Source organism: Oryctolagus cuniculus, chromosome 19 (genome assembly GCF_964237555.1).
Source record: "Oryctolagus cuniculus chromosome 19, mOryCun1.1, whole genome shotgun sequence".
NCBI lineage: Eukaryota > Metazoa > Chordata > Mammalia > Lagomorpha > Leporidae > Oryctolagus > Oryctolagus cuniculus.
Window position 1 is genome coordinate 34,275,639 of NC_091450.1, and position 24,419 is coordinate 34,300,057.

At 66.1% G+C, this 24,419-nt stretch overlaps 2 protein-coding genes across 4 annotated transcripts in view; both read left to right on the top strand.

Annotated features, from left to right (window-relative positions):
* The first annotated feature begins 18 nt into the window (after positions 1–18).
* MRPL28 (mitochondrial ribosomal protein L28) lies at positions 19–5,211 on the top strand. The gene is made up of 5 exons (XM_051842167.2): positions 19–380; positions 669–821; positions 1,122–1,256; positions 1,340–1,426; positions 4,845–5,211. The coding sequence occupies exons 1-5, from the start codon at positions 93–95 to the stop codon at positions 4,950–4,952; spliced, it is 771 nt and encodes a 256-aa protein (XP_051698127.2). The 5' UTR covers positions 19–92; the 3' UTR covers positions 4,953–5,211.
* An 11,850-nt stretch (positions 5,212–17,061) lies between these two features.
* Positions 17,062–24,419, top strand: part of AXIN1 (axin 1) — a 51,985-nt gene continuing 44,627 nt past the window's right edge. The window contains exons 1-2 of one of the 3 annotated variants that reach the window (XM_051842119.2): positions 17,062–17,404; positions 21,874–22,833. In XM_051842119.2, the coding sequence (XP_051698079.2) occupies positions 21,956–22,833 (878 nt within the window). In that variant the 5' untranslated portion in view covers positions 17,062–17,404; positions 21,874–21,955. Of the gene's footprint in view, positions 17,405–17,899; positions 19,260–21,873; positions 22,834–24,419 lie in introns of those variants that run through there. The other 2 variants (XM_070064204.1, XM_051842121.2) reach the window with 2 other exon arrangements.

The following is a 24,419-nucleotide window of genomic DNA, read 5'->3' on the forward strand; positions in this document are numbered from 1 at the left end:
AGCGGGTCCCGGCGGGCCGGCGCGGGTTCCGGTTCCGGTTCCGGCGGGCCGCCGGGCGCAGCGCTCCGACAGGCGGGGCGGGGGCCGCCGCGATGCCCCTGCACAAGTTCCCGGTCGGCTTGTGGAGGCGGCTCCGGCTGCGGGAGGGCATCTACGCCCGGCTGCCCGCGCACTACCTGCGCTCCCTGGAGGGGGCGCGGACGCCCGCGCCCGTGCACTACCGGCCCTGCGGCGCCAAGTTCAGGATCAACCCCAAGAACGGGCAGCGGGAGCGTGTGCAGGACGTCCCGGTCCCCGTGCACTTCCCGCCGGAGTCGCAGCGGGGGCTGTGGGGCGGCGAGGGCTGGATCCTGGGCTACAGATACGTGGGCGACGACAAGGTGGGTGAGCGCCGCCCGGCCGGCTGCGGGGCACGAGGGCGGAGGGCGGCGGCCGGCGGCCGGCGTGGCTCCCTCGGCGCGGCCAGGGAGGCCGGGAGACCCTCAGCGCCAGGCCGCCTGCCCGGCCGAGGCTGCGTCCCGAGGCCTGCTGTGCTGTGGGTCCCCGGGTCCCCGTGAGCCCCGCCGCGTCTGAGACCCGCATCCCTGGGGCGGGAGGAGGGCTGCGCCCTGGGCCTCGGTGCAGGCGCGAGGAACGTGCCTTGGGGGCAAACTGCTTGCCTGCCCCAGCTCTCCAAGAGGGTGAGGAAGGTGTGGAAGCCCCAGCTGCTTCAGCGTGAGCTCTACAGCGAGATCCTGGACAAGACGTTCACCGTGACGGTGACCATGCGGACTCTGGATCTCATAGACGAGGCCTACGGGTTCGACTTCTACATCCTGAAGGCAAGTGGGGGCCGTCAGGGCGCAGCGGGGCAGGCTGGTGTCCTGGGCCGAGGTCCCTGGAAGGTGCCGAGTGGAGCCACGCCCCTAGCTGGGCTGGCCGGGGCGGGGCGGGGGCTGTGTGTGGCTGGTTTGCCGGTGGGGCCTGAGTGGGCAGGTCGGCCCCCTTCCCTGCTGGGGGCTCTGCCTCTGTCCTGACCCCACTGCCAGGCCCGGCCTTGGGCCTCTGGCTGCTGGAAAGGAGTCGGTGGGTGGGGCTGGGCCCTGCCGTCCACCCTCGGCTCCATGTCGCCCTCCTGCCAGACCCCGAAGGAGGACCTGTGCTCCAAGTTCGGGATGGACCTGCGACGAGCAATGCTGCTGAGACTCGCCCGGCAGGACTCCCAGCTGCACCCAGACGACCCCCAGCGCCGGGCGGCCATCTACGACAAGTACAAGGTGCGCTCCCCGCCCGGTGCACCTGCTCCCTGCGTTGCTGGCTGGGCCCGGCCCTCACCGTGCCCGTGCCTCTGCCTGCCCAGGAGTTTGCCATCCCAGAGGCTGAGGCCGAGTGGGTCGGCCTGACGCTGGAGGAGGCGGTGGAGAAGCAGCGGCTGCTGGAAGAGAAGGTGGGTGCCGGCCGCTGGACGCTGTGGAGGGCGGGGGCAGCAAGGCACGGCCCCTGCAGCACAGCCTCCTCCTGCCCTGAGTGTCCTTCGTCTGTATCTTCCCTAGAAGGAAGCAGCTTGTGGCAGCCGACAGCCTCCGTGGCAGGGCCTGGCTGCCCCTGTGTGGCTCTGGAGGGTTGGGGGTAGAGTGTGTGGTCCTGGAGCCAGGGCCTCATGGCTTGACCGCCCTTGCCACTCAGCCACCCCGCTCACCGCGGCCCTGCCCCCCCAGGGCCCCCTCACTGCAGCACTGTCCCCCCCAGGACCCTAACTGTCTTCACTGTCCCCCCCCCAGGGCCCCCTCACTGCAGCACTGTCCCCCCCAGGACCCTAACTGCGACACCGTCTTCACTGTCCCTCCCAGGCCCCTCACTGTCTTCACTGTCCCCCCCCCAGGGCCCCCTCACTGCAGCACTGTCCCCCCAGGACCCTAACTGCGACACTGTCTTCACTGTCCCCCCCAGGCCCCTCACTGTCTTCACTGTCCCCCCCAGGCCCCTCACTGTCTTCACTGTCCCCCCAGGCCCCCTCACTGTCTTCACTGTCCCCCCCCAGGCCCCCTCACTGTCTTCACTGTCCCCCCCAGGCCCCCTCACTGTCTTCACTGTCCCCCCCCAGGCCCCTCACTGTCTTCACTGTCCCCCCCAGGCCCCTCACTGTCTTCACTGTCCCCCCCAGGGCCCCTCACTTTCTTCACTGTCCCCCCAGGCCCCCTCACTGTCTTCACTGTCCCCCCCAGGCCCCCTCACTGTCTTTGCTGTCCCCCCCCCCAGGCCCCTCACTGTCTTCACTGTCCCCCCCCAGACCCCCTCACTGTCTTCACTGTCCCCCCCAGATCCCCTCACTGCAGCACTGTCCCCCCAGGCCCCCTCACTGTCTTCACTGTCCCCCCCCAGGGCCCCTCACTGTCTTCACTGTCCCCCCAGGCCCCCTCACTGTCTTCACTGTCCCTCCCAGGCCCCCTCACTGTCTTTGCTGTCCCCCCCCCCAGGCCCCTCACTGTCTTCACTGTCCCCCCCCAGACCCCCTCACTGTCTTCACTGTCCCCCCCAGATCCCCTCACTGCAGCACTGTCCCCCCAGGCCCCCTCACTGTCTTCACTGTCCCCCCCCAGGGCCCCTCACTGTCTTCACTGTCCCCCCAGGCCCCCTCACTGTCTTCACTGTCCCCCCCAGGCCCCCTCACTGTCTTCACTGTCCCCCCCAGGCCCCTCACTGTCTTCACTGTCCCCCCCCAGGCCCCTCACTGTCTTCACTGTCCCCCCCAGGTCCCTCACTGTCTTCACTGTCCCCCCCCAGGCCCCTCACTGTCTTCACTGTCCCCCCAGGCCCCTCACTGTCTTCACTGTCCCCCCAGGCCCCTCACTGTCTTCACTGTCCCCCCCAGGCCCCCTCACTGTCTTCACTGTCCCCCCCAGGCCCCCTCACTGTCTTCACTGTCCCCCCCCAGGCCCCTCACTGTCTTCACTGTCCCCCCCAGGCCCCCTCACTGTCTTCACTGTCCCCCCCCCAGGCCCCCTCACTGTCTTCACTGTCCCCCCCAGGCCCCTCACTGTCTTCACTGTCCCCCCCAGGCCCCCTCACTGTCTTCACTGTCCCCCCCAGGCCCCTCACTGTCTTCACTGTCCCCCCCCCAGGCCCCTCACTGTCTTCACTGTCCCCCCCAGGCCCCCTCACTGTCTTCAATGTCCCCCCCAGGCCCCCTCACTGTCTTCACTGTCCCCCCCAGACCCCCTCACTGTCTTCACTGTCCCCCCCAGGCCCCCTCACTGTCTTCACTGTCCCCCCCCAGGCCCCCTCACTGTCTTCACTGTCCCCCCCAGGCCCCTCACTGTCTTCACTGTCCCCCCCAGGCCCCTCACTGTCTTCACTGTCCCCCCCAGGCCCCTCACTGTCTTCGCTGTCCCCCCCCAGGCCCCTCACTGTCTTCACTGTCCCCCCCAGGCCCCTCACTGTCTTCAATGTCCCCCCCAGGCCCCCTCACTGTCTTCACTGTCCCCCCCCAGACCCCCTCACTGTCTTCACTGTCCCCCCCAGGCCCCCTCACTGTCTTCACTGTCCCCCCCAGGCCCCCTCACTGTCTTCACTGTCCCCCCCCAGGGCCCCTCGCTGTCTTCACTGTCCCCCCCAGGCCCCTCACTGTCTTCACTGTCCCCCCCCAGGCCCCCTCACTGTCTTCACTGTCCCCCCAGGCCCCTCACTGTCTTCACTGTCCCCCCCAGGCCCCCTCACTGTCTTCACTGTCCCCCCCCAGGCCCCCTCACTGTCTTCACTGTCCCCCCAGGCCCCCTCACTGTCTTCACTGTCCCCCCCCCCAGGCCCCCTCACTGTCTTCACTGTCCCCCCCCAGGGCCCCTCACTGTCTTCACTGTCCCCCCCCAGGGCCCCTCACTGTCTTCACTGTCCCCCCCCCAGGCCCCTCACTGTCTTCACTGTCCCCCCCAGGCCCCTCACTGTCTTCACTGTCCCCCCCCAGGCCCCTCACTGTCTTCACTGTCCCCCCCCAGGCCCCTCACTGTCTTCACTGTCCCCCCCAGGCCCCCTCACTGTCTTCACTGTCCCCCCCCAGGCCCCCTCACTGTCTTCACTGTCCCCCCCCAGGGCCCCTCACTGTCTTCACTGTCCCCCCCCAGGCCCCTCACTGTCTTCACTGTCCCCCCCAGGCCCCTCACTGTCTTCACTGTCCCCCCCCCAGGCCCCTCACTGTCTTCACTGTCCCCCCCCCAGGCCCCTCACTGTCTTCACTGTCCCCCCCAGGCCCCCTCACTGTCTTCACTGTCCCCCCCCAGGCCCCCTCACTGTCTTCACTGTCCCCCCCCAGGGCCCCTCACTGTCTTCACTGTCCCCCCCCAGGCCCCTCACTGTCTTCACTGTCCCCCCCCAGGCCCCTCACTGTCTTCACTGTCCCCCCCAGGCCCCTCACTGTCTTCACTGTCCCCCCCCAGGCCCCTCACTGTCTTCACTGTCCCCCCCAGGCCCCTCACTGTCTTCACTGTCCCCCCCAGGCCCCTCACTGTCTTCACTGTCCCCCCCCCAGGCCCCTCACTGTCTTCACTGTCCGCCTCAGGCCCCCTCACTGTCTTCACTGTCCCCCCCCAGGCCCCTCACTGTCTTCACTGTCCCCCCCAGGCCCCTCACTGTCTTCACTGTCCCCCCCCCAGGCCCCTCACTGTCTTCACTGTCCCCCCCCAGGCCCCCTCACTGTCTTCACTGTCCCCCCCAGGCCCCTCACTGTCTTCACTGTCCCCCCCAGGCCCCCTCACTGTCTTCACTGTCCCCCCCCAGGCCCCTCACTGTCTTCACTGTCCCCCCCCAGGCCCCCTCACTGTCTTCACTGTCCCCCCCCAGGCCCCCTCACTGTCTTCACTGTCCCCCCCCAGGCCCCTGTTCCGCTGTTCAAGGTCTACGTGGAGGAGCTGGTTCAGCAGCTACAGCAGCAGGTGCTGGCGGAGCCCGTGGTGATGCGGAAGAGAGCCAGCAGCAAGTGACCCTCCCGGGCCCGACCACCAGGCTCAGCGGTTTTGACCAGCCGTGTGTGCTGCGGGCACAGAGCCTGGGGTGACCGTGAGGGCCATCTGTGGACAGTGAGAGCCCCTGGTTTTCAGGTGCCGGCCACTCAGCCCCAGGCGGGTGCCTTTGTCCTAAGAGGTTTGGCGCCCGGCGGAGCCTTGCCCAGGCAGGGCCCCGCGGTCTGGGCAGCACCTGCCGGGCTTGTGGGGCTGGGGACGAGTAAAGTGTGAGCCGGGCCGTGTGTGTGCTTCTTTGCTCGGGGGACTGGGGCTGGTCAAGGTCCTGGCCTTGCCACCTGCTGCCCAGCGGCCGGGGTGGGCCCCTCAGTGGAGACTCGGTCTCATTGTGTTTTCCCTCTGGGAGAGGGTCCAGCACAGTCAAAGTTTCCTCTGGGGTGCGTCGGGGAGGTGCTGGTCCTCCCACTTCCACATCCCTGCCTGTTCGGGAAAGTCCTGCAGGTAGAGTGGGAGGCACGGCCGGGCATTGCAGGGGCTGGCAGCGGGCCCGAGGGCACTGCTGGTGGCAGCCGAGTGGAGGCTCCGGCCCTCCAGCTTCAGTGTCTTCCCCACAGCGGCCCCCGGGGGCCTGCTGGAGGGGGCCTGCTGCCCCTGGGCCCTCGCCGCCTGAAGTGTGGGGAGTCCCCACCTTCTCCCCGCACCTGTCGTAGCGCTGTGCGCCCTGAGGCCCACTGAGGCCTCAGGGAGAAGAGGGAGGTTCCCCAGCACAGGTAGAGAAGGGTGTGCCGGATGCTTCTGTCCGTCCTGGCCTCCTCCTTTCCAGCCCTCAACCTGCACTGGCTTCCCCCGGGGTGCCTGGGACATCGCCAGCTCACCCGAGGCTCCTGGGCTAGCACGGAGGGAGGTGTGGCTAGGCTGCCAGGTGAGGTGTCCAGGTCATGGCCTGCACTGTCCTTTGGAGTTGTGTGTGTGGGTCTGAGGGTTGCAGGACAGGGCCCAGACTGGCTGCTGGGCTGCTGACCAGAGCAGCTGAGTGTGGTCTCAGCAGGTCCCAAAACCGGGGGCCAGTCTCCACCACCAGGAGGGCTGAGGTGGCCTCTGGGAGTGGCCTTGAACCCCTAAAGCAGCCGTTTTCTGATGGGATTTGTTTATTATTATTACTTTTAATTTTTAATAAAGTTAGAGAAGGAGAGACAAAAGATCTTTCCATCCTCTGGCTCACTCCCGAAATGGCCACAGCAGCCTGGGGTAGGCAGAGCCAGGAGCCAGGAACTTCACCAAGCGCTTGGGCTGTCCTTTGCTGCTTTGCCAGGCCATTAGCAGGGAGCTGGATCAGAAGTGGAACGGGGGCCAGTGCGATGGCGTAGCTGGTAAAGCTGCCGCCTGCAGTGCCGGCATCCCATATGGGCACCAGTTCTAGACCCGGCTGCTCCACTTCGATCCAGCTCTCTGCTGTGGCCTGGCAAAGCAGTGGAAGATGGCCCAGCTCCTTGGGTCCCTGCTGTGGGAGACAGGAAGAAGCTCCTGGCTCCTGGCTTCGGATCAGCATAGCTCTGGCCATTGCAGCCATCTGGGGAGTGAACCAGCGCATGGAAGACCTCTCTCTGCCTCTCCTTTGTGTAACTCTGACTTTCAAATAAATCTTAAAAAAAAAAAAGTGGAGCAGCTGGGACATAGGGATTTCTGCTGTGTCCCAATGCTGTCCTCTAGGTCAGTTTCAGCAAACTTGATTCAGGAAAGGCTAGGATCCCCCAGACAGTGCCAAAGTCCCCCCTTCCCGCAAGTCAAACGGTGACCCGGGTCTGGGCCAGGCCCCAGCAGACTGTTCTGCCGTCAGGGTAGAGGCCTGCACATGCTCAGACGTGCACGCATGTGCACACCCGCTGTGGGCCTAGGAGGTGGTCTGGGGAGCAGTCCTGCCCAGGTGCCTGCCCTCCAGGTCTCGCCCGTCGCAGGCCCTGGCCGGGCCCAGCCGCCGTCCTCGTTTCCACCCGGTGACGCCTGCCAGCTCCTCGCTGTGTCAGCACCTTTGTGAGTGCCCCTTGCTGAAGCCGCAGCTGCTCAGGTGCGGGGAGTGGGGACTCTGCCGACCGCGGTCAAAGCTGCCCCTGTGCCAGCTCTCGGAGGCCAGAAGTCTGCCAGCGTCCCAGCGATTGACTTGCCGGGCTGTAGGCGATGGACCTCACTGCGGCTGTGCAGTGGGGCCAGTGGAGGCCCAGGAAGGGCAGGGGGGACCCTGTCCCTCCACGCGGAGGGGACAGCCAAGGCTAGAGGGGCAGGGCTCACGGAGGCTGGTGCTGAGCCTCTGCAGCCTGCTCAGGCGCACAGGGCTGCAGGGTGGCGGAGGGCTGGGAAGCAGAGCAGGTGCGGTTGGGCCGCCCGGACTCCCTGGCCTCTGCCCTGCACCTCTGCCAGGTGCTCAGCTCAGCAGGGGCCCACCCGGGACTGGTTGGTGGGCACCTTCATGTTCTGGGCTGTCTCCCTCTGTGTAAGCACCCCCACCTGCCTACAGCTGGAACATTCTGCTGGCCCAGATACAGGGTCAGATTGTGTGGGGCCCACGGGCTCACCAGAGTCTAACAGCCACCAGCCATCCCCTAGCTGAGCCCTGGGCCAAATGGACTTGGTCAGCAGTAGGGGCCCTGCACCATCCCAGCTCCTGCTGCTGCAGCACAATCCAGCCCTCCCTGCAGGCGCCTCATGTCCGAGAAGGGGACTCCACTCCCAAACGCCTCCTCCTGACCCAGACTGGCATCCCCACTCAGCCTGTCCTGGACAAGACTCGGGGCCAAGGGGCAGCTCCGGACAAGGCCAGGCCAGCGTGCTGGCCAAGCAGCCTCTGTGTCCTCTCCCCCCAGACCAGCCAGGCCAGCCCCAAGCTCACTCCCTTGTGTGTGGGGTCCCCAAGAATCTGTGTTCCAGATCCCCCTGGATCGTGGGTCCCCCAGCCTTGGCCCGCGGGGGCTTGCCACAGCCCTGGAACCGCTTGTCACCGGTGCTGTTGAGTAAGGGAGGACTTGGCTTGGGCTAAGAAGTGGGATGCAGCCTCCTGGGGCTCTTATTTATTATTATTTTTTATTTATTTGCTTGAAATAGTTACAGAGAGGAGGAGAATCTTCCATCCTCTGGTTCACTCCCCAGGTCGCTACACCGGCCTGGCCAAAGCCAGGAGCGAGAAAATCCACCTGAACTTGGGCCATCTTCCCCTGCTTTTCCAGGCGCATTATCAGGGAGCTGGCTCGGAAGTGGAGCCCCCAGGACTGGCAGTGCCGGAGCTGCAGGTGGCAGCGTAACCCACTGTGCCGCCACGCCAGCCCCCTCCTGCGCTCTTAAAAGGCCTTCCCAGGTGCCTTGAGCTCCCAGGGTGTATGGACAGGCCAGGGCCAGTTTCTGCTTCACTGGGATGCTGGAGGGTGACTGGAGTGATGACCCACTGCACCCTGGTCTTGACACATCTGGGGAAGGCTTGCCCAGGGCTGATGTGGGCGGACACTGCAGGGGGCTGGGGCTGGGACTGGGGGAGAAGCAGGAGTCACGGGGGTGTGGCCATCAACAGTCTGCCTGGGCATGGAAGTCCCAGAGCCCTTCCTGGTGGGGCCCAGGGGTCCACAGGAAGCAGGACTATGCTGGGGGCCCAAGAGGGTGCATCTGGGGGTTCCGCAGGTGGTGGCGAATGAGAGGGTAGCGGAGAGGCCCTTTTCTCTGGGGTGGGTGGGGAGTTCTCCCTGTCCTTCCCACCCTGCCTGCCCAGGCCCGGCCTTCGGCCCCTGGGGCAAGCCTGACCTGAAGCCCTCTCAGCAAGGGTTGCCACAGGGGTCCAGGCGGGGCTTGCAGCAGCCCGGGACAGGCCACAAGAGGGCCAGGAGCCCCTCATGCTAGATGTGCACGGAACACACGCACGCAGACACGTAGCGGCTGGTGACAAGCAGCTGTCACTCAGCCACACCCGGCTTGCCCTCTGAGGGGACCCTGGCACGGGCCCACCGGCGGTGCCAGCTGCTCCCTCAGCAGTCGGGAGTGGCTCAGGGGTGGCGGTGTCTAAAGGGGGCTGGTTGCCATGGTTACCATAGGGTTCTGAGGCCGTCATCTGGTCCCTGCCTCAGCCAATCGGCGGTGGGAGCCTGAGCTGCAGCCCAGAGTCACGCTTCTGCCTCCCAGCCACACAGTGGCCAAGAGCAGGGACCCGCGTCCTGGAGTGGCAGAAAGTGCTCGGACGGACAGCCAAGCCCATCATGGCGGCCGGCAGGACAGCGGGACGCGAGCAGGTGAGGTGAGCCGGGCGGGCGGCCAGACGGGCGGGTGGGCAGGTGTGCAGCTGGACGTGCTCCCCGTGCCCATTGTTCTGGCTGCGGCCCTGCCCTCGGCCCACCCATGCGCCTTCTCCCCAGAGGTCCCGAGGAAGGGTCAGGGGGAGAGACAAAGGACATGGCGCGAAGCAGGACGCTCCCACCGCGCCAGCGCCCAGACCGCGTGGTGTGCCTCACACGGAGGTGGCAGGCTGTGTCGAGCCCCGGCTGCCTGGCCCCGGGCATGCCGGCCACTGCTCCCAGGGCCAGGCGGCGGCAAGCTGGGTCGAGTCAGTGCAGTCTAAGGAGCCTTGTGATTTTTTTTTTTTTTTTTTGAGGAGAAAAAAAGCGATTGAAAAAAATGTCCACCTATAACAGGGGCGGCCAGCCCAGATGGATCAGAGCGCCAAATCCCATTACTCGGACTTCAGAGGACGGCCCTGCTGGCCAGCTGGGGCTGGAGAGCTTGTCAATGGAGTCTCCTCTGGAGATGAAAGGGGGGCGTGCTTGTGTGTCTGCGCGTGTGCAACCTGCGTGTGCACGCGTGTGAGCGGGCGGGCCACGCAGGCAGCATGGCAGGGCCTGGCGCTCTCCTGCCCGCCGTGGCCACTGAGCACGTTTCCGCGTCCTTGCTGCGGCTGCGTGTGGCACCCGTGGGTGGTTGCAGGGTGGCTGGGCTGGGCGCAGGCAAGGCTTGGCCGCTGACGGCCACATCCCCGGGAAGGCGGTCCTGACGGGGCCTGGTGCTCCCACCTGTGCCTCCGTCTTCTAGTGTCCGGCCCAGCAGGGGCCATTGGAGAGTGCAGGCCTGGCCATGGGCAGCGCTGGCTGAGGACGGCCTTGGCTGTGTGGAATCACCCTGACCACGGTCCTGCTGCCCCAGGAGGCCTTGCGTGCACGTCCTGGGGCTCAAAGCCTCCGTCGCCTCGGTCGCTCGGTCATTGGTGAACTCTGAGGAGTAAATCTTTTAATCCACTGTGGCTAATCCAGTGCACTTTTGTTTGCATGACAGAATGGCGGCCGCAGAGGGGCCAGAGGGAGCCCAGCACACAGAATCACACACGTGGGACTCGGCAGTGGCAGCCAAGAGAGACATCTCGGGGCAGCAGAGAGGAGGGGCGCTGGTGGGCCCTGGGGCAGGGCAGCTGGCCTGAGCCCCTGGCTCCAGGCGTGGCTGCTGGTCCCCGGATGGTGCAGGCCTCTCGGGAGAGGGGCCACAGGGCCGAGTCGGGCGGGAGAGCCCGAGGAACAGGGCCGCAGGAGCTGCCAGGGCCGCAGGGCCTGCTGTGGGGTGCTGGTTACCAGCAGGGGGCAGGACGTCCCAGCGAGCCCACAGCAGGCTCCTGGGGAGGCGTGACTTCCAGAAGCCAGGCTGAGCCCCTCAGGTACAAGCCCTCACTCAGAAACCCCCTGGCCTGGGGTCGCGGGAGGCCAGCAGGCCCCTGCCCCTTCTTGAGGCTGTAGGCTCCATCCCACTGCCCAGCACAGGTCCGAGAGGGTCGCACACGGGCCTCTGAGCTGTGAGGTGTGCTCAGGCCCCTGCTGGGCCAGAGCAGACAGCCTGTCTCACCCAGACACAGGCAGATGCTCGCCTCCGAGGAAGAGGGGCTGGGCCCGAGGCCTGAGGTTGGGGAGGCACTGGGGTGGGGGTAGGCTGACTCCGCCCTCCTTCGTTGGCCTCTGTGGCTGGGGTGGCAGACGAGCGCTGTCTGGACCTTGTACTCCCCACATTCATGGGCCAGCCCTGACCCAACTCAGCTCTCTGCTGGTGTTGGCCCTGTCCTGGCTCCTGGACTCCTGGACCCTGTGTCTGGGATGAGAGCCCTGGGGACAGGCGCAGTGGGAGGGACTCCTCTCAGGACAGCAGGGTGAGATCTGATGGCAAGTAGGGTGGCGGCTGTGCCTGGGACGGAGCTGCCGCGGGCACCGCTCAGGCGGGCAAGCCTGCGGGGTCACCCTGTACCTGGTGCTTCTCCTTTCCTGTTGGCCCTGGGAGCCTGAACCTCGCCTCCTGGAGCTGGAGGATGTGGGGGCTGTGTCAGGGCTCCTGGGTGGATGGTCCATGCAGGGAACGTGGGTAAAAGTCGTTCTCGAAGCTGCTCCCCCCCGGTGGGCGAGCTCTGGCAGGCTCCAGCCCGGGAAGCCCAAGGCAGCGTGCACTTCCCACGAAGGTGGTGCTCCCTGCGGGCCCCAGGCCACGCTGGTGTGGTGTGGCAGTCACCATGCAGGGCTGACACTGCCTGCGGTGGGCTCCGTCAGCCAGGCCCGGTGCCTTTGCAGCCCACCTCTCTCGGAAGGGTTAGCTGGTGCCGGCGTCGCTGGAGGGACGCGCGGTGGTTTCCACGTGACAGCCACGGCGTGTTCACGGCACGAGGCTCCCGAGCTGACGCACAGTTCTGCTCCCTTCCAGGAGGCAGCGGCAAGTCCCTGGCGTGCTGCTTTCCACGGCCCCATCACAGCCTCTGCGTGCGGTCCTGCGCCCCTCTCCCTGCGGCCTGTCTCACAGGCGCACCCCGCGCCCTCTTTTGGCCCTGGGCTGAGGCACGAGACCTGCCTCCCCCGACCCCCAAAGCTCTGAACCAGGGGTGAGGCCTGGGGCCTGGGGCCTGTGGGCTGGGCCTCCCGCTGAGTGCGGTGCTCGGTCACTTGGGCTCCTCTGCCTCCTCCTCCCAAGCATTCTGACCACCACCGGGCCTGACCAAAGAGCCCAAAACGGGGGACCGAGAAGTCCCCTGCCGGGCCTCACCTGCCGCACGCGCCCCTGTGACGGCCTCTGCTGCTGGTGTTCCCGGTCCTCGCGGAGGAACACAGTTTCCAAGTGTTCCTTCTCTGTGGCCGCGAAGAAAATAATGTTATCTTTTAAGCCTTTCCTTTGGTTTCTGGAAAGAAAACCTGAACCACTGCACTTACAGCTCATCAAACAGGAGCCTTGCGTGGCAAAGCAGGTCTGTCCCAGGGGATCTCAGTGAAGACAGAGGGCGTGGGCCTGGACAGGGGCAGGAGTGGGGACGAGAGAGGGTGTGGGCCTGGACAGGGGCAGGAGTGGGGACGAGAGAGGGTGTGGGCCTGGACAGGGGCAGGAGTGGGGACCTCAGTGAAGACAGAGGGTGTGGGCCTGGACAGGTGCAGGAGTGGGGACGAGAGAGGGTGTGGGCCTGGACAGGGGCAGGAGTGGGGACGAGAGAGGGTGTGGGCCTGGACAGGTGCAGGAGTGGGGACGAGAGAGGGTGTGGGCCTGGACAGGTGCAGGAGTGGGGACGAGAGAGGGTGTGGGCCTGGACAGGAGCAGGAGTGGGGACGAGAGAGGGTGTGGGCCTGGACAGGTGCAGGAGTGGGGACGTGAGAGGGTGTGGGCCTGGACAGGTGCAGGAGTGGGGACCTCAGTGAAGACAGAGGGTGTGGGCCTGGACAGGTGCAGGAGTGGGGACGAGAGAGGGTGTGGGCCTGGACAGGTGCAGGAGTGGGGACGAGAGAGGGTGTGGGCCTGGACAGGTGCAGGAGTGGGGACCTCAGTGAAGACAGAGGGTGTGGGCCTGGACAGGTGCAGGAGTGGGGACGAGAGAGGGTGTGGGCCTGGACAGGTGCAGGAGTGGGGACGAGAGAGGGTGTGGGCCTGGACAGGGGCAGGAGTGGGGACGAGAGAGGGTGTGGGCCTGGACAGGTGCAGGAGTGGGGACGAGAGAGGGTGTGGGCCTGGACAGGTGCAGGAGTGGGGACGTGAGAGGGTGTGGGCCTGGACAGGTGCAGGAGTGGGGACCTCAGTGAAGACAGAGGGTGTGGGCCTGGACAGGTGCAGGAGTGGGGACGAGAGAGGGTGTGGGCCTGGACAGGTGCAGGAGTGGGGACGAGAGAGGGTGTGGGCCTGGACAGGTGCAGGAGTGGGGACGAGAGAGGGTGTGGGCCTGGACAGGGGCAGGAGTGGGGACGAGAGAGGGCGTGGGCCTGGACAGGGGCAGGAGTGGGGACGAGAGAGGGTGTGGGCCTGGACAGGAGCAGGAGTGGGGACGACAGAGGGTGTGGGCCTGGACAGGTGCAGGAGTGGGGACGAGAGAGGGTGTGGGCCTGGACAGGGGCAGGAGTGGGGACGAGAGAGGGTGTGGGCCTGGACAGGTGCAGGAGTGGGGACGAGAGAGGGTGTGGGCCTGGACAGGGGCAGGAGTGGGGACGAGAGAGGGTGTGGGCCTGGACAGGTGCAGGAGTGGGGACCTCAGTGAAGACAGAGGGTGTGGGCCTGGACAGGTGCAGGAGTGGGGACGAGAGAGGGTGTGGGCCTGGACAGGGGCAGGAGTGGGGACGAGAGAGGGTGTGGGCCTGGACAGGGGCAGGAGTGGGGACCTCAGTGAAGACAGAGGGTGTGGGCCTGGACAGGTGCAGGAGTGGGGACGAGAGAGGGTGTGGGCCTGGACAGGAGCAGGAGTGGGGACGACAGAGGGTGTGGGCCTGGACAGGTGCAGGAGTGGGGACGAGAGAGGGTGTGGGCCCCCTGGACACAGGTGCAGGTGGCCAGCCAGGGCTGCCTTCCTCTATAGCCTTCGGAGCCGTCCTCCACATCTCTGATGGATTTCTTTGAGGGGGTGCCCCTGAGCTCCCTTATCTGCCTACCTGAACCCCACCCTGCTCCAACAGTACAGCCCAGGCCCACAGCCCAGCCCAGGCCCACAGCACACCCAGGCCCACAGCCCAGCCCAGGCCCACAGCACACCCCAGGCCCACAGCACACCCCAGGCCCACAGCACAGCCCAGGCCCACAGCACGCCCCAGGCCTACTGCACACCCAGGCCCACAGCCCAGCCCAGGCCCACAGCACACCCAGGCCCACAGCACGCCCAGGCCCACAGCACAGCCCAGGCCCACAGCACAGCCCAGGAAACAGCCCAGCCCAGGCCCACAGCACAGCCCAGGCCCACAAATCACCCCCAGGCCCACAGCACACCCAGGCCCACTGCACAGCCCAGGCCCACAAATCACCCCCAGGCCCACAGCACACCCAGGCCCACTGCACAGCCCAGGCCCACAAATCACCCCCAGGCACACAGCACACCCAGGCCCACAGCACACCTCAGGGCCACTGCACACCCAGGCCCACAGCCCAGCCCAGGCCCACAGCACACCCAGGCCCACAGCCCAGCCCAGGCCCACAGCACAGCCCAGGCCCACAGCCCAGCCCAGGCCCACAGCACACCCAGGCCCACAGCCCAGCCCAGGCCCACAGCACAGCCCAGGCCCACAGCACGCCCCAGGCCCACAGCACAGCCCAGGCCCACAGCACGCCCTGGCCCACAGCCCAGCCCAGGCCCACAGCACACCCAGGCCCACAGCACGCCCAGGCCCACAGCACAGCCCAGGCCCACAGCACAGCCCAGGAAACAGCCCAGCCCAGGCCCACAGCACAGCCCAGGCCCACAAATCACCCCCAGGCCCACAGCACACCCAGGCCCACTGCACAGCCCAGGCCCACAAATCACCCCCAGGCCCACAGCACACCCAGGCCCACTGCACAGCCCAGGCCCACAAATCACCCCCAGGCACACAGCACACCCAGGCCCACAGCACACCCCAGGGCCACTGCACACCCAGGCCCACAGCCCAGCCCAGGCCCACAGCACACCCAGGCCCACAGCCCAGCCCAGGCCCACAGCACAGCCCAGGCCCACAGCCCAGCCCAGGCCCACAGCACACCCAGGCCCACAGCCCACCCCAGGCCCACAGCACAGCCCAGGCCCACAGCCCAGCCCAGGCCCACAGCACACCCCAGGCCCACAGCACAGCCCAGGCCCACAGCACACCCAGGCCCACAGCACGCCCAGGCCCACAGCACAGCCCAGGCCCACAGCCCAGCCCAGGCCCACAGCACACCCCAGGCCCACAGCACAGCCCAGGCCCACAGCCCAGCCCAGGCCCACAGCCCAGCCCAGGCCCACTGCACAGCCCAGGCCCACAGCACAGCCCAGGCCCACAAATCACCCCCAGGCACACACCACAGCCCCACTCAGCAGAGCCGCTGCATTTCCTTCTGGCTTCTGATTCCTTTCTTGTCCCTGCAGGGCAGGGGTCCCGAGGAGCCAGAGGTCCGAGGGCCCTGTTTTGGTCCCGGGGCTTGGGGACAGCCACCACCATGGGCCAGGTGGAAGATGGACGTGGACAGAACCCAAGAGCCTGGCCTGGCCGCAGCAGCAGCTCTGCAGAACAAGGCAAGCATGGGGGCCATGTTGGGAGTGGGGAGGGAGCTCAAAGGCCGGCTGAGAGGTTCTGCTCTCGGCCGCGCCCACCCAGGACTCCCGCATCCTACGGAGACCCTGCTGTGCCATGAAGCACCCACTGTGTGTCCTCTGAGGTGGAACAGGCTGGAGAAGGGGCTTCAGGGGGTCTGAGTGTCCAGCACCGAGGATCTGAGGTGGACGGGGCTTGCCACCTGGTACCCGGACACAGTGGGGCCAGTGTTGGCCCTAGGAGTGGCCTGGGTCCCCAGTAGACGGGAATGCCTCCGGAGCCCTTCCTCACACGGCAAACCCAGCAAGGGGCACCGTGCTGAGTCCTGGGAGAGGCAGGCAGCAGGCACACTCGGGGGGGGGGGGGAGCTGGGGGGAAGCCCCGAGCTAGGAGTCCTGATGTGTGATGGGTGAGCAGCATCCACAGGACGGGTGGGGTGCCATGAGGGGTGACTTGGGGGGTGAGGGTGGCATCATCCTGGAGGCATGGGTGTGGGCAGGTGCGGGGGCAGCGAGATCTTCAGAAAGGGCCCTGCAGGGCTGTGAGGGGCTGAAAGCAGAGGGACAGCCAGGGAGGGCTGCTGTCCAAGCTGTGTGACTGACAGGTGTTGGCAGCTGCAGCCGCCTAGTCTGTGGGATCCCATGGGACAGCAGCCCCAAACTGCTCTGCAACTGGTCCTGGGCTGTCCTGGGCTGGGGGTGGGAGTGGCAGGTGAAATTCCTTCTGAGGCCTGGCAGGGCCAGGGAAGGTGAGCACAGCGCTGGTTCTGGCGGCGTGGTGCTGGGGCTGCTGACTCCAGGGCCTGGGTGTGTGCAGGGGACCTGGATGGAGCTGACAAGCTGGGGCTTCATGCTTTACACCCGAGACCCCGGCACGGGCTGGCACAGGAGCAGGGAGGCTGCGACACCCAGAAGTCTTTGCTGTCAGGCTGGCCTGGGTGAGCTGGACCCCTGGGCAGCCCTTGGGATCCTTGATGGTGCCTGGGAGAAATCAAGGTCAAGGGGACCAGCGCAGGGGAGTCGCGACCAGCTCTGCCCGCTGCTCTTCAGAGGCTGTGGCTCCCGCCTGAGGGCCACTCCGTGGGCTGCCACTCCGCACCCTAGTGGGAGTCCCTCCCGCACGGCGATCAAGGAGAGCAGAACCCCCGCCCACCTCCTCAGGGTCACGGTCAGTTACGTTGACCAGGAGAACCGAGGGGCAGGACGTGAGCAGGTCAGCGCTATACTCCTGGGATGTCCACTTGCCTGGGCGCCATGGTGACAGTCCGGGCGAGGGGCCTCCTGTCCAGGGCTGACCCGGCAGAGCTCCCGTGGGGCCCAGTCAGCTGGCGCAGCTGGACGGGGTGGACGCCCGGGGCGCCCTTGGCGTGTGGGCAGCGGGAAAGGGCTGCGACTCGGCGTAAGCCACACTTCGGGCACCCGCCGGCCTCCACCTTCCCGGGAACCTCCGCCGCCGCTGCGCCGCCGCGGGAGCCCGGGGACCGCCTCTCTGCCCCGCCCCACTCGGCGCGCAGGCCCCGCCCCGTCCCGGTCCCGCCCCCTGCCCAGGCCCCGCCCCCACGCGCTGCCCCAGTCCGCGCTTTCCCGGCCCCGCCCCGGCCCCGCCCCGCGCCCCGGCCCCGCCCCCGCACTTCCGGGCGGCGCCGGCGGGGGCGCTCGGGCCTGGGCTTCGGCGCTCTGGGCTCGGGCTCCCGGCTCCGGGCAGCGATCTCGCCGCCGCCGCCGCCGCCGCAGGAGCCGGCCGGAGCCGGGCCGGAGGCGCGTCCCGCCGAGTGGGCGGCTGAGAGCGGGCGGCCGGGCCTCGGCGGCGTCCCCGCGGCCTGCCTCGCGCCCATCTTCGGGCCGCCGAGCCGCCGCCGCCGCCGCGATGGGGGCCGCCTCGGGCCGCGCCCCCGCCGGGTCCCGCCCGCCGCGCCGCCGCTGAGCGCATGGGCCGCGCCGGGAGCCGGGCCTGGGGCCTCGCCGCCGCGGCGCGCGGGTGAGTGGGGCGGGCGGCGCTGCGCAGGGAGGCGGGCCTGCGCCCCGCGGCCGTGCATTGTAGGCCGCGCTAGGCCGGCCGGGCGGCCCGGGCGCGGGACCCGGAAGAGGGGCGCGGGGAGCGCAGGCTGTGGGGCGGAGGGCGTGTGTGGGAGGGCGCCGGGGGCGCGGGGAGGGCGGCGCGGGTCCCGGCTGTGAGCAGAGGTCCGCGGGGCGCGCGGGGCGCGCGGGGAGCCGGGTTCCGGGAGGGGAGGGGCGGGGCGAGCGGCACCCTCAGGGTCGAGGGAAGAGCGCGGGGGTCCCCGGGTCCCGGGAGCGAGGTGGGGGCGGTAGGCGGCGGGGCCCGGGACTGCCTGGGGCGGCGGGAAGGCGGCTGGTGGAGGCTCGCGGGCCAGCGCCCTGGGCACGGGGTGGGCGCGGAGGCCAGGCTGGAGACCCAGGGTTCTGAGGAGGCGCGAGGACTCCTGGCTGGACGTGTGTTTGCTGGTGTGCGCCTGGGCCGCGGGGCTCGTGGTGGTGGGTGTGCAGGGCCTTGGGGAAAGTGGGAGTGAGTCAGAGCCGAGGAGCCCGTGGCCCGGCTGTGGGCCTCGGAGTCCATCCGCACCGCGCTCCCGGGGACGCAGCCCCCGGGACCCAAGGCCTGCACAGCCCGGGCCGCAGGGCTCTGAGCTCAGCGAGGAAGACGGAACACGGTGCCTGCTCCTCAGAGTGCAGGGCTCCTGTGTGCCCTTGCCCGCCCCCGGCAGGAATCTCAGGCTCGCTGGGTCCCCAGGCCCTGTTTGGAGAACCCGCATTCTACGGCTGATGACCCGAGATAGCTGTGTCGTTTCAGCTCGAAGGACTTCCATTCAGGACAAGGAGGGGAGGCAGATAAAACAGTGTTTTCCCTTCAGTTCCAGCAGGTGTTGACTTTTCTTGGGTTTCTGGTTTCAGAAGCCGAGTGGACTTTGGGTCCCGCCGTCGTTGAGGATTTGGGTGATGGACGTGTGGCTTGCCTGTGAAGCAGCCTGGCCCTTCAGGAGCTCGGTCAGCGTGCTCTGTCACGGCCACACGTCGTGTAACTCGGATGTTCAGAAGTTACCTGAGTGAAATGCACGTGTGTAGCGTTGGGCTGCCGCCATGGTGCCCAGGCTGCGTCCTGGGGTGGTGACGAGGGAATTTTAAATACCGCCTTAGACTTCCAGGTTCCTTTTATGGCATCACTTTATTGATGGTGGTTCCAGGCTGCGGGCCAGATTCAGTGCTTGTGGGCATTGACTCCAGCTTGAATTAATGTAACTGCTCTGCGTGTGGTGAGAGCGTGTGTGCGGAGCAGGTTCCACCCGCGCCAGACGTGCTTCCAGGGACACCCCAGGTCTCTGCCAGTCGACAGCTAAAAATAGATGTGGATTGTGCTTTTGGGCCCTGACAGCTAGTTTGAAGTGATTCGGGTGGACACGGCTCACACATAAATTAAAACGTCACAGCCCCAGTTTTGTCACCAAGGGCTGTTGCTTGAATTTGCTGCTTTTTCCTAGCATGAGCGTTGCGGGTCTGCCAGGACTCGTGTTTGGCCTCACAGCAAGTGTCGTCGCCTTTCTAGCGATGAGTCGTGTTGATTGGTGCTTGTCAGTTGCGCAGCGGGTCCTGCTGCGTGATGGAGTTACGTGGGCGGCATCAGTACCTTGCAGAGGGACACTGAACAGCCTCCCGTGCTGACGCCGCCAGGGTCTGGGACTCAGCTCTTTGGCAGGGCTGGTGAACTGTGGATTGTCCAGGGGCTGGCGGATCAGATGGTCAGCACGCAGGCCTGCCTTCCTGTGCTGACATTCTGGACGGAGGACGGCAGATGTCCACCAGCTGGTGCGGAGCTGCAGGTATCCAGGGGGTCTCCCATGCGGAGCTGCAGCTGTCCAGGGGTCTCCCATGCGGAGCTGCAGGTATCCGGGGGTCTCCCATCCTGAGCTGCAGGTATCCGGGGGTCTCCCATGCTGAGCTGCAGGTATCCGGGGGTCTCCCATCCTGAGCTGCAGGTATCCGGGGGTCTCCCATGCGGAGCTGCAGGTATCCAGGGGGTCTCCCATGCGGAGCTGCAGGTATCCGGGGGTCTCCCATGCGGAGCTGCAGGTATCCGGGGGTCTCCCATGCAGAGCTGCAGGTATCCGGGGGTCTCCCATGCGGAGCTGCAGGTATCTGGGGGTCTCCCATGCTGAGCTGCAGGTATCCGGGGGTCTCCCATGCGGAGCTGCAGGTATCCAGGGGGTCTCCCATGTGGAGCTGCAGGTTTCCAGGGGGTCTCCCATGCGGAGCTGCAGGTATCCGGGGGTCTCCCATGCGGAGCTGCAGGTATCTGGGGGTCTCCCATGCGGAGCTGCAGGTATCCGGGGGTCTCCCATGCTGAGCTGCAGGTATCCGGGGGTCTCCCATGCGGAGCTGCAGGTATCCGGGGGTCTCCCATGCGGAGCTGCAGGTATCCAGGGGGTCTCCCATGTGGAGCTGCAGGTTTCCAGGGGGTCTCCCATGCGGAGCTGCAGGTATCCGGGGGTCTCCCATGCTGATGGCACCTCGAGGGAGTGACTGCTTTCGCAGTGCTCTTGGAGCAGCAGGGCACAGCTGGGGGCCTTGACCTCAGGAGACAGGCTGGTCCTGCTGAGATTGCAGCCCGCAGTCACTAGCCGTGGAAGTGTCAGTGGGGGCACCGTTGTGGCCCATCCCCCGTCTGTGGATGCCTGTGAGGCGTGTGCGGTGTGGGAAGGCAGGCAGAGACCGCAGCACGCGGTGGTGGCTGGGAGTGCCCCTCCGCGTCAGTGCTCTGGGCATTTGAGGTTGATGTGTTTTAGTAAAGTCCTTTCTCCAGCTCACTTTTTTTTTTTTTTAAAGATTTATTTATTTATCTGAAATTCAGGGTTGCACACAGAGAAGGAGAGGCGGCGCGGGGCAGGGGGAGAGTCTTCCATCCGCTGGTTCACTCCCTAGTTGGCTGCAATGGCCGGAGCTAGACTGATCCGAAGCCAGGAGCCAGGAGCTTCTTCTAGGTCTCCCACACAGGTGCAGGGGCCCAAGCACTTAGGGCATCTTCCACTGCTTTCCCAGGCCACAGCAGAGAGCTGGACCGGAAGTGGGGCAGCCGGGACTTGAACTGGCACCCACATGGGATGCTGGCACTGCAGGTGGCGGCTTTACCAGCTGCGCCACAGTGCCAGCCCCTCTCCAGCTAACTTTTAGCCAGAACTGATTACATTGTGCCGGGCTGTGTTGCAGTCAGTGCCTTGGCTAAGCCGAGAGGCATTATTGCCAGGTGCATGGTCTCTGTGGGGCTGAGAGGGGCATGGCAGGAAGGGCCAGAGACCGTGGCAGAGTCCTGACTGTGTCATGATCTAGCAAAGTCTGCGTGTCCCTTGTGGGCGCAGCACCCAAAACTCGCAGTTCCCCGGCCTCCAAGGGGCTGAGTGCTTGGTGTTGCTCTAGAGTTGTCCTGTGAGTTGCATGGTTCCTTAGCAGTGCAGTTGCATTTGCCTTTCATTTTTTTCTAAATCGTTTCTGTCCCGGAGGTCCCTGGGTACCGTTTGCTGTCAGGAGGGCATTTCCTGGGCAGACATGGCCTGGTGTCCTGTGTCAGAGCGTCTGCTTGTTCCCAGCTCCAGTTCTGATTCCAGCTTCCTGTCTTCGCAGACGCTGGGAGGTAGCAAGTGTTGTGCCAGGTTGTGTCCTTCCGTCCATGTGGGAGACTGGATTGAATCCCCAGCTTCTGGCTTCAGCCGGGCCCCGGCCCCGGCCCCGCCGTTGTGGGCGTTTGAGGAGTGAATCAGCAGAGGGGAGCCCTCTGCCTGCTTGTCCCTCTGCCTCTTGAGTGCGTCTTTTAGGAGAGAGGCCGCGTGGGGAAGGCTGCTCTGTGCGTGGGGGGTGTTTTCCATCCCCGGGTTCGTGGTGCTGAAGGTGACCCCCGGTCGGCTGCTCCTGCGGTCTGTTCGCACGTGCTGCACGGCCCCCGTGTGTGAGGTGAAACAGGAGGCAGGAACCCTGGCTGTGGGCCTGGCCGGTGTGGGAGCCAGAGCGGCCTCCCCGCAGTGGGTGTCGGGGCTCCCCCTCTCATCTGCGTGTCGTCTGACTGGGGTGACTGTCCCGGGTGTGTGAGGGACCAGCTCTCACCTGAAAGCCCCCCCCCCCCCCCCACCGGCCTTCCTGCCCTCCTGCTCACTCAGCTCTTCGGCCCGCTCGGAGGGCCTCTGCGGTGCTCAGAGTGCTGCTGGAGGCAGTGCGTTCTCTGTGCTCTGGGTGCTCCCTTGGCATGAGAAGCGTTCCTGTGGTTGTAGGAGTCTGCAGGGATTGTTTTGATGTGGAGCAAACCTTGCGGCCAAAATGTGTCTCCGTTTCAACTGTACACGGACTTTCTGGCTTTGGGTCATCGCCAGTCTCGTCTGGAGGGAGCCCCTCGGCCGTGTGTGCGGGGGCCCACCTTTTCCTAACCCGCGTCCTCTCTGGTTCCCGCAGGACGGCCTGACTCACCGCGAGCTGCGAGCACGGATGCTTTAGGGGGCGGCGCTCGCTGTCGCTTGCCGCACAGAGTCCCACGATGAGCGTCCAGGAGCAGGGTTTCCCCCTGGACCTCGGAGCAAGTTTCACCGAAGATGCCCCCCGGCCCCCGGTGCCTGGGGAGGAGGGAGAACTGGTGTCCACAGACCCGAGGCCCGCCAGCCACAGCTTCTGCTCCGGCAAAGCTGCTGGCGTTAAAGCTGAGACTTCGACGGCTACTCCAAGGCGCTCGGATCTGGACCTGGGGTATGAGCCCGAGGGCAGTGCGTCTCCCACGCCGCCATACTTGAAGTGGGCCGAGTCCCTGCACTCCCTGCTGGACGATCAAGACGGGATCAGCCTGTTCAGGACTTTCCTCAAGCAGGAGGGCTGTGCTGACCTTCTGGACTTCTGGTTTGCCTGCAGTGGCTTCAGGAAGCTGGAGCCCTGCGATGCGAATGAGGAGAAGAGGCTGAAGCTGGCTAGAGCCATCTACCGCAAGTACATCCTGGACAGCACTGGCATCGTGTCCAGGCACACCAAGCCGGCCACCAAGAGCTTCATCAAGGACTGCATCGTGAGGCAGCAGGTCGACCCCGCCATGTTCGACCAGGCCCAGACGGAGATCCAGGCCACCATGGAGGAGAACACCTACCCCTCCTTCCTCAAGTCTGACATTTATTTGGAGTACACGAGGACAGGCTCGGAGAGCCCAAAGGTCTGTAGTGACCAGAGCTCTGGGTCAGGCACAGGGAAGGGCCTGTCTGGATACCTGCCCACTCTGAATGAAGACGAGGAGTGGAAGTGTGACCAGGACACGGACGAGGAGGAAGCGCGGGACGCGGCGCCTCCCAGCAGGCTCACCCAGAAGCTGCTCATGGAGACGGCTGCCCCGAGGGCCTCCTCAGGGAGACGGTACAGCGAAGGCAGAGAGTTCAGGTGAGTGGGCACCAGGTGTCCCTTTTCGGTCCTCGCCTGAGACCTGGAGAGCGGGCAAGGGCAAGGTGTGGGCGACCAGTGGGCTGAGTGCCCGGCTGCCCTTGGGGCTGACTTAGGACTCTGATTCTGACGCGTGGTACTTGCACGTTCAGTAGCGGTTTTTATGGTCGTGTTGTCCAGAACGCCTTGATCAAGAACAGATAAGAAGCCTGGGTGTGGAGGTCGTGAGCACTACTGCTGACACCTGCACTGAGACCCACCGCTCTGAAGTCCTGGGGGCTTACCGGGTGGGTCTCGTGCTTCGGCTTGGTAAAGGGAGGAGTGGCCGTCTGAATGCACTGGTAGCTGGGGAATTCTGGATCATTCCCCGCGATAGTGGCGTGCTGAGGTGCTCCCTAGAGGCCAGGAACAGTGCTGAGACCTTTGTGTGGGGGGTTGCCAGGTCCTCTGAAGACTTCTGCAGCTGTGGCTGGAGCCGCAGGGTCAGATCTCTGCCTGCCTGACATGGCAGTGCTGCTGGGAGGCGCAGAGTTCACAGTACCCAGGGGGTGACCTTGGCTGTTCTCCCATGGGTGAGGGCACCCACGGTGTCTGGACTGTTCCCGCCTGTGTTCTCCCATGGGTGAGGGCACCCACGGGTGTCTGGACTGTCCCCGCCTGTGTTCTCCCATGGGTGAGGGCACCCACGGTGTCTGGACTGTCCCCGCCTGTGTTCTCCCATGGGTGAGGGCACCCACGGTGTCTGGACTGTCCCCGCCTGTGTTCTCCCATGGGTGAGGGCACCCACGGTGTCTGGACTGTCCCCGCCTGTGTTCTCCCATGGGTGAGGGCACCCACGGTGTCTCTGGACTGTCCCCGCCTGTGTTCTCCCATGGGTGAGGGCACCCACGGGTGTCTTTGGACTGTTCCCTCCTGTGTTCTCCCATGGGTGAGGGCACCCGCGGTGTCTGGACTGTTCCCGCCTCTGTTCTCCCATGGGTGAGGGCACCCACGGTGTCTGGACTGTCCCCGCCTGTGTTCTCCCATGGGTGAGGGCACCCACGGTGTCTGGACTGTCCCCGCCTGTGTTCTCCCATGGGTGAGGGCACCCACGGTGTCTGGACTGTCCCCGCCTGTGTTCTCCCATGGGTGAGGGCACCCACGGTGTCTCTGGACTGTTCCCTCCTGTGTTCTCCCATGGGTGAGGGCACCCACGGGTGTCTGGACTGTTCCCTCCTGTGTTCTCCCATGGGTGAGGGCACCCACGGTGTCTGGACTGTTCCCGCCTGTGTTCTCCCATGGGTGAGGGCACCCGCGGTGTCTGGACTGTTCCCGCCTGTGTGGACACCTGGGGCGTCCCCAGTGTTAGAGCTTTGGAACCGCGGCTTTTCTTTTTTCCCGTGACCCTCCGTGATTACAGGGAGCCGTTGGGCTGCTGCTGGTGTGTGTTCCTCCTGGGAGCAGAGTTCTTGCGCTTCCCCCCTGTCCCCAGGAGCTGGCACCTGCGCAGCGTTGACAGCTTGGAGCTTGGGTGGCCCCTGCTGATCTAGACAGAACTCGGAGGACACGCCCCTTAGTGTCGCGGCTGCCCGTGCAGTTGCCGTGCA